The 9,673-nt window shown below is 30.9% G+C and overlaps 1 protein-coding gene across 1 annotated transcript; it reads left to right on the plus strand.

Annotated features, from left to right (window-relative positions):
• Positions 1-3,152: 3,152 nt before the first annotated feature.
• On the plus strand, positions 3,153-9,443 carry LOC133202867 (uncharacterized; the record flags this gene model as incomplete). The annotated part of the gene is made up of 7 exons (XM_061338740.1): positions 3,153-3,207; positions 4,027-4,149; positions 4,402-4,530; positions 4,912-4,974; positions 7,940-8,056; positions 8,740-8,871; positions 9,386-9,443. Coding segments are annotated over 7 exons (660 nt in total), but the record flags the coding sequence as incomplete, so codon positions are not given.
• Positions 9,444-9,673: the final 230 nt, after the last annotated feature.

Here is a 9,673-nt window from a genome sequence, read left to right on the forward strand (position 1 = left end):
GGCCAGATGTGCGCATTTTTTTTTTTACTGTACATGTAATTTTATGATAAATTACACGAGTGTGCACCAAATATTTAAACCACTCCTATAACAATTGTTCTTTTAGATGCAAGAATTATTTTCATGGAAAAATGATTGCTTTCTGGATATTGATGGTGATTGGTAAGTAATGATTAGTTAATCTTTTTGAATTCTTTTGACAAATACAAAATTAAGTTAATGTTATGGTGGCTATATTATATTTGTTGTATAAGGTCTGGTGACCGGGAAAGTCATTTTTCCTGTAAAGTATCCCATCACAGACAATCCTGTAATTAAAGACGGGAAACGTTCAGGAGAAAGTGAATGTGCAGCGGCGTTGCAAAAGTAAGTGCAGAATCCATGGTAAACGATATTTTATCGCACAAATATAAACGTTTATACCCAAATCATGATCTATATAAGATCATTCAAATTTGATCTTAATTTAAGAGAGTATATTTATAGTACCTATGAACATGTAGAAAACGTCATATTTCTCCCTGAATCGATATCAAGTGACTGAAATACGTTTTACATTTCTTTGATATACATTACCTTAAGTACTTGTAACTCCTAAATACACGGTTGTTTTTCATTAAATGTTTAAAATGTTTTCTTCTGAAGTCTAATTTTTCATTGCCAAAAACTTCGATTGTTCTCCCTTTTTAAATTAGTCTTTCTTAAAACATTGCTGTGACGTCATGCCTTTGTTCTTGCAGTCTAAAACTTTACCTGTAGCCGTCCGATAATAATAATTGCCAGTCCGATAAATTATCGGACTGCAGTGATATCAAAATCAGACAGTATTTAAAAAACAAATCGCAGAGTAAAATCGAGGTCTAACAGGTCCAGAATGAAAAAAAAAATTCTAGGGTAAGCAAATGCTAGGAATTTAAGATGCTTCAAAGAAGGACATCCACGAAGAAAATCGATTTTTAATCTGCCTCAACAGTAACACATCCCATAGAGTTTTTCGCTACATGTAAGAGTTTTCCAAATAGCACTGTAAATAAGCGAATTTAAATCCATTTCCCATAAGAAATCTGCGATTTTGTTCATTTAATTCTAGGTGTATTCTCCGCCGCTGGTCGAATTTAAAAAAAAAAATCTGAAATTTTCATTAAATTAACCAACTAAATTTTAAGACAAAAACCCGCATTTTCACTTGGTGATGATATCATCCAACACTGTGTCTGTATCAAAATCAGATTCACTTTATTAAAAAAAATGTTCCGAGTCAAAGAGATTTATTCCTGACCACTGCCCATAATTTTCCTGCTAACCTAAACGACTGCCTTTGAATAAATGGAATGAAACAGAAGAATTCAGTTTTTATTGCCTAAAGAATAAAAAAAACTTTCGCTTTCCTTTTGTCTACTTATTAGATGGTTTCAGGTAGAAAACTATTGATGATTGAATTCCCATTGTGTTCTTATCGAACTCTTCTAGGTAACTTTTGGACATTTAAATTGCAATGTTTTAAGTAAGATATATGCCTCCTACAATTCTATATGTAAAATTATTAGACTGTTTTCGGCCCTAACGGGCCTCAAACAGTCTGATAATTTAATTTACATATGGAACAGTATTCGGCATATATCCATTACGTATATTACATTCTGTTTTATGTCATAAATCTAGGAATGACCTTTAAACAAATACAAGAATTTTTCTTGCCTCATCAAAACGGATCAAAGGATAAAAACATCTCGGACAATATATAATAAGGGAATAGCTTATGAATATTTCTAAATTTGATAATTGATCTTTCTAGGATTTTTTTCTTTCTTTGTGTATTTTTCAATGACTTTCCTATTATATTTTTAAAGTGAAAGTGTTTCCATATTGCAGAGATCCACTGCATTGTGCAACGAATTACTGGTTCTACTGCAACACTGACAACCAGAGGGAGTGTTTGCATAGCTGCATGTCTTTAGCATGTCAAATGTTGCACTCACCAGTTTGTATGTTACATTTAGCTATAAATATCTGCGAATGAAATAAGTCAATAGAATTTACTTCAAATTTCAAAATTAATCTTTGTCCTCCGCTTTTACTTAAAATGGGAAATATCAATTTGAGTCTTCTGTCCCTCCGTCCGTCTGTCTGTCTGTGCGTAACACTTTCGTTTCCATACGAAATCTCAAAAACATCTGAGCTTTTGCACTTAAGATTCCAAGGGTACTGGGTACGGTATGTTCTATTTGTATCTATTGTTATTTGGTACTTGTTCAAGACAAGTGTAACCTATGACTATTTGATAAAATACCAAAAATGGCCTATTAATGCAATGTATACAGACTGATCAAATATCACTAGCTTTCATCATCTTATCTCCTAAAACTTTGATACATGTATTCATGGACTTTCTAAAATACATTGATTTGTGCATGTAATTTTCATTTATTGTTCATAGATAAAACTTTAATCACTATCCACAGTCTTACGTTTTGGATCACACATTGTGCTATACTAGGCTACTTAAGCAATACAAAGAAGTTGATAAGAACTTGAAGACTTGAAAGCTGTATAAATATTTGATCTTTCGTTACCAGAATATCTGTGAACTTTCATGTTTTTCTATCTTTTTAAAAACACCGGATATAGAGAGATTTTCAAAAGGCCAAACTTTCCAAGTACCATATCAGCTAGTTTCTTAAAAACTTTTCCACAGATGAAAGTAAATTGTGCTCATAATGAAAATATCCACACTAAAGATCAAAAGAAGAAGGGAACAATTATTTACTGGCAAAGAAAATGACAACCATATCAAGGGAATATCGAAATGATCTACTGAATAAGTTTAGACGCGTTGAATTTACTAAAATTTGTATGACATGAATGATAAATAAAGATACTTACAATGATATTATATATTTTTTTCAAGATTTAGGGACGACTCCATATACAACTCCATCTACTGGTCTGTCTTCATCATTGGCAACCTTCAAAGCACAAGAAAGTAAGTGTAAGATTTTATTCACAACAGGCTATTCATCCCTTCACCCTCTAAAACTTTGAAGCTGAATGTAAAAATATATCGTAAATTTTTTTTTAAAAGAAACAAGTATCCACATGTATTTTACCTACATTACAGCACCATTAAATATATTGATTGATGATTCTCAATTTTAGAACCCAATACAGACTTGACTGTACCATCATCTGCTCCTACAACAACAACAGGTGACGAATTTTTAAAACAAGTGTGCCTAAGGGAATTTCAGATAATGACAATAATGTACTGTTAATTGTCCTCTGTTGCCAATGTTAATAAACATTAAGAGAAGAAAAAAATATTGAAAAAAAGCTTTTTATTTCCTAGATATATGCAATAAATTTTGATATAATTAATTTTCCAAGTTAAAAAATCTGACGATAATACCAATTGTTTAGAAAAATTCATAGCAACTAAATTATAGGTTGATTCCCATTGTTAACGTAAAAAACTCAAACAACGTTTCTTATCAGGAACCTCGTTTCTATTTTAAGTATTGAAGGGAAAAAAGTGTAAACATGCACGTGTGTTAAAATTTAAATCCTATATTAAAATCAACAATATAACTGAAAAACAATCTTTGCAAACTGTTACGTAGCATCCATTTAGCTTGGATAATAAGTGTGAACACAGCACCAGAGCTCCACATTTTTTTTTTTTTTTTTTTTTACAATAACCAAGTCATCAAACTCACACATCTGGAATTCACGATAAAAGTACCTTTACAGTGTAAATAAATATTGATGATTTGTTAGCAACTATAAATGTAAAGAGTATTTTTCATTAACTCAAGTAAACCGTGTATTTAATTAATTTAAATATGCAAAAGAGCACTACCTTCAAAATGTATGTTTATCATTTTGATATGTATCTAAAAAGCTGAAATTATAAACTGTTCATTTATATCTTCATTAATAATTCATTAGATATTCTAAAAGTATTGAAAGAGTTTTTGTGCATGGATTTTGGGCTTACATTATAAAGTTTATCGTTCATTCTTTGAACAGCCTGCAATGATAGCCCCAGTGCCAACTGTTCTCTCTACAACGCCACGGTAATATGTGATCTACATGGTGCATATTACCTATGGGCAAGGAAACATTGTCCACTTTTCTGTGGATTTTGCCACGGTACGTACACTATCAATCAGATTTAATTAATACCATAAATAAAATACATTTAATTGGACTCCAATGAAATTTTAATTCAGATTGCAGAGCCAGACATTTGGATAATCTACTGATCCTTAAAAATGGAAAAAAAAATTACATGATTTTGAAATAAGTTTTTTCAATTGAATTATTATATTTAGTTAGTATTTATTATGCATAGAATTAATAACAAATGATTAATAAAGGTTATATAACAAAATAAAATTGTAGTTGTTACATGCAATGATAACCCAAGTGCTAACTGTGCTCTTTATAATTCAACTGCGATTTGTGATGTGAATGGTGCGTACTATGCTTGGGCCAGAGAGAATTGTGCGAAGACGTGTGGATATTGTAAAGGTAACAATCTTAGTATTTAGGAATTTAAAAAAAAAACAATTAAAAGTTTGTTTTTTTTTTAGCATTTTCTATGTTTACTAATGAAAAAAAGATAATCACTTGCTGAAGCATACAACAAATAATGAAATTATGCAGTTTATAACAAGAATTCGTAATTACATCTCTTTCCTAGCAGGTATGAAATAAAATTGTGAAAAAAATAACCAGATCAATTCTAAGAACCTGACCTCTGTCTCGTTGATCAAGAACATGATTCAAATTCACGCCTTGTAGATTTGATAAAAAAATCATCATGTCTTTCCAGTATTTAGATTCAAGCATTTTTATGAAATTGTACCTCATGAAAGTTTTATGGACTCTTATTTGCTGTACTTTTTACAGTTGCACCAACCCAAGGAAACACTAGATCCACCACTGAAGTTTCTAGTTTTGTTGTCCCTGAAGGTGATCTACTTTCTCTCTATTCTAATCTTGCTTTCCATACTTGTTGGTTAGAAAATTTAGGTGTTAAATAATTGAAGGAATATCATCAAACTAATTAATTGCAAATGAAAACTTACAAATCGTTGGAATGATGTAAAATCAAACAATAAATAAGACAAGATATAATCATAAAGTGTTCATAAGAATTTCAGTAATTAAATTTAGAGCTTTTTTGCCTGTTGTCTATAAAAAAAATAATACCTTAAAAATTATATGCAAAGAATGAAGCATATTTTGATGTACTCTTTTAGAGATATATTTTTATCAATAATTGATAAATAAAGATGAGATACCATTTAAGCATGTAATGTTTTAAAATTAATCAAGATGAGATACCTTTTATTAATGTAAAACATGCAATGAATTTCAAAATTCAAAACCAATTAAATAAAGTTAATTTTAAAGTTGTGTATTTAAGAAGATTTTCAGTGAAGAAGCATAAATTCTAAGCATTTGATACGAAATTAGAGGACAAAAAATTACTTACTATTTAAAATCAAGTACATCTAAGAGAATTTATTTGAACTTTGATGCATCTTGTGATAAAGACAGCATTATTTTGGATATTTTACTAAAAAAAACCGTTAAAGGTAACCTACCATCAAAACTTTATGATGAACGTGATTTTAACTTTTCATTAGTCAACTTCCCTTATTCATGTAACTATATACTTTTATCACCTGCATATGGAATTTATATCTCCCTGTTGATTCGATACGTAAGAGCATGCTCTACGTACGAACAATTTCTAAAACGAGACAAGCTTTTGACAAACAAATTGATGGAACAAGGATATCAATAGTCTCGTTTGAAGTCAAGATTTCGCAAGTTCCGTGGTCGATACAATGACCAGGTCAGCAAATATAATCTATCATTAAGTCGAATGCTGACCGACGGTTTTCATACTTATTGTCAGGCAAATATTTACAAACTGAATTGACTACGGATTTTTCCGTTTGCCTTATCATGACAAGTAGCACATGGTGGGTGTAACCGCGGTAGACAGGGGATGCTTACTCCTCCATGGCACCTGATCCCACCTCTGATGTTTAAAAGGTATGTGTTTGTTCTGCTACCGATTTGTATTGTTTCAATGGACTTTTGAGCTTGATTACTGTTTGTTATCTCCATATTTCATTCAATTTGCTTTAAATTTGTCATTCTAACAAATTTTGCACCAAATATTCCCAACACTGTGTAGAAAGTTTGTTTGAACTTTTCTTTATGCAATATAGTAAAATTGCTATATACGTTTACCATATAAAATAGGCAATTGCAACAGGCACTTGATGTAAAGTCGTTTCAGCAGAACTGAAACTATACGATCATAATATTCATAAGTATGGTAGCATAATTTATGATCGATAAATTTACAAATTTCCATATGTCGAAACATATTTTTTTTATATGATAGAAGCATATATTTTTCATGTTTGAAACATTTTTTTAACATATTTAAAATTTCACATAGTTAACGGAGGCAGAAATATCCTGACTTGATGGATAACATGTATTCATTTAACGCATTTATTAACATACTTTGCATATTTGTTGCTCATTTTTAGAGTTAAAAAATGTTTGAAAAATAAAAGGTGAAGATAACGAACAGTGATCAATCTAATAAATCCAGTAAAGAAAACAAATCGTGAACAGGGCAATAAACACAGACCCCTGAAAACATAGAGGTTGGATCAGGTGCCCAGGAGGAGTAAGCATCCCTTGTCGATAGACAACATCCGCCGTGAGCCCCATGTTTTGATCGGGTATACAGAATGCTCCCTTGTCAAATTTAGTAGAAAAAGAATAGCTTTCCAATTGATATAGAACATATCAGTCAAAATAAGACCCAACGATAGATTGTATTTACAAGAAAGGTCGTTATACGAGGATTGATCCGATAGTAATGTCACAACTGCTATGAAATCTTAAATAATCGATTGTTATCAACAAAATCTGACATACTGATACCCCAATTTATTTTGATTTTTGCCTTACAATTTCATTTGATTATACAAAATACTTTTTTAAATATGAAGATAAACACAACGTAAGGTGTTGTCTATCATCACATGGCAAGAATGTTACCGATGTCGTTATGAATTTATGAAGTTACTTTTCGGCACTCATTTTCAGTTCATCCGCTTATCTTTTTAACCTCTAACGTGCTTTTTTAAAAATATTAATCTTTAGTGCCATTTTGCTATAGACCAACTTGATTTGAATTGTATTATTAATACTTTTTGATCTTTGTCCAAATGGTATTCCTAAACCCATTCCTTTCTGCGTAAATCTTATGTATCATCAGATTCAAAATGAGTGTTGAAGCGAAACGTCATTACAACATTCTTGCCGTGCGGCATAGACGAGACCCAACGTTGTGTTTATCCTAATACTTCATGAAGTCTTGCATATATCTGAATGAGATTTTATAGCAAAGGTCAAAATAGATAGAAGAATTTGTGTTGAAAAAAATTCCATTATTGAAGATTTTATAGCAGTTGTGACATTACTTTTGGATCAGCCTTTTTAGCAACAGTAGAATTTGCGAAAAGCTTAATTAAAATAGTTGGTTGAAATCCTTCTTACATCAACTTATTTGTCAGTAGCTTGTCTTGGTTTAAAAATTGATCCTTCTCGGAGCATACACTTGCGTATCGAATAAGTTGAGAGACATAAACATCATATTCAGGTGATTTTGGGATATTATTACATAAATGAAACAAATGTTAAACATTAGTTGTATGTGTTGCTCGTTTTTTAAATGGCAAACCCATGATTGTAAATTGTGTTGTATATTTATTGCAATTTTACCTTTCAGTACAGTCTACTTAAATCGTATAACAACATTTGCCTGTTTAAATTAACAAGAAAAAAACCCCGCAGATTTCTTCTAATTTGCTTCCATCTTAACCAATTTCAATGATAGCTTGTAGAGATACTTTGAATTGTAAAGTATACAATTCGGCAAAGATATGCAACAAAACTGGAATATACTTTCCATGGGCAAAGACGAATTGTCCGCTGTACTGTGGATTCTGTCAAGGTACGTAATTAAGTAGAAGAGGGGTTTTGGGATAGTTTTTAAATAGAAACAGCAAGCAAAACTTTGCAATAAATTCTTTATAATATTGAAACTAATTTGCTTCCTATATTTTTAGAGAAAGAATGATTTTTTGAAGTATCTATTACATGATTTATGCATTCTTGATATAAATTAACCGACATGTCTTTTACTTTTCTATAGATAATCAATTCACTATAGTTTTCAAGTATATAACATTAGATTGATTGATTTATTATATGTTGCTTTACGTCCCATTCGATAATTCTTCACTCATATAGAGACGTCACAATATACCGGTGAAGAGCTTTACTCGGCACTCAGGTCCATTAAGCAGTGAGGGATCTTTATCGTGCCAACGCCTGCCGTGACACGGGGCTTCGGTTTTAAGGTCTCATCCGAAGGACCCGCAACTTTCACTTCAAAGCGCTCTACCGACTTAGCTACCGTGAACGGTCTATAACATTAGAAAGACTATGGAAAGAAACGAAAAAGGCAATACAATGAAATAAGAATATATTTATTATATCTAAATCTCAAGTGACAAATAAAACGTTACTCGCATCTCGATACTGTTTAAACTTTATAGTATGAAAAATATTTTGATATTAAATATATGCTGAGTGAAATGATGGGAATGTAAAACATTATTTTATCATTCTTAGCACCGACAATTACAGTAGTGTGCCAGGACAAACTTTCTAACTGTGACGAATATCAGAGTACTTTATGTACCGAGCCTCTATATCGTTTATGGAGGGAAGAAAACTGCAGAAAATTTTGTGGTATTTGCACAGGTAACACTCTTTGTAAACAAAGTGTTGTAAATATCATATGTTAGTATTTGGATTAATCTTAATATTTTATAATCCTCTCTATTTACACACTAACAAACATTCTACAAAATAATTAATTGGTGCCTTTAAAGGTACATTTTTTTTTTCGAGAATGTTGTCAAAGATCTACTAGATCACTGGACACAGCTCCACCATTGTTTTTTCACTTCTTATATCTTATAGTAAACAATCACTTCGTATATCTTATAGTAGTATACAATTACTTCGTATATCTTAAAAGTATGCAATAACAGATATGAATATTCCAAAAGTGCTAAATTATAAACGTGGTTGTACATGTATAAGCTTTATTGAAGATTTATAAACATACTTAAATTACGTTTTTCATCTAAACAGCAATGGCAGACTAAGCTATGATTTGTATAAATAGCTTTGATTTAGAGATAACATCTCCATTAATGCAATAAAACAATTTTATTTTTGAAATTAAATGATTTTTTTTTTTGCATTTTAGGGACTGATTTTGTGATAGACCCTTCTTCATTGCTTGGATGATATCTATAGAAAGAGTTGTAATCGATGAAGATAAATAAATTAAAATATAGTGTTGCGTATTATCCAAGACAGTTCATTTTCCCCCCGAGAGATTAAAACGATCAAATGCAATAAAACCGAAGTATTATTGATTAAAATCTGTTCGATTCTCGTCGGAATTTCTTTGATACACTTTTGAAAGCGTGCATATAGGACAGTGAAATTACTGTAAATGTATAACATTTTTTTTTTTTAGCCTTTTGCGGAA

This window comes from Saccostrea echinata, unplaced genomic scaffold (genome assembly GCF_033153115.1).
Source record: "Saccostrea echinata isolate AGI-Se365-2 ecotype Australia unplaced genomic scaffold, CSIRO_AGI_Sech_v1 ptg000047l, whole genome shotgun sequence".
In the NCBI taxonomy this organism is placed as follows: Eukaryota; Metazoa; Mollusca; class Bivalvia; order Ostreida; family Ostreidae; genus Saccostrea; species Saccostrea echinata.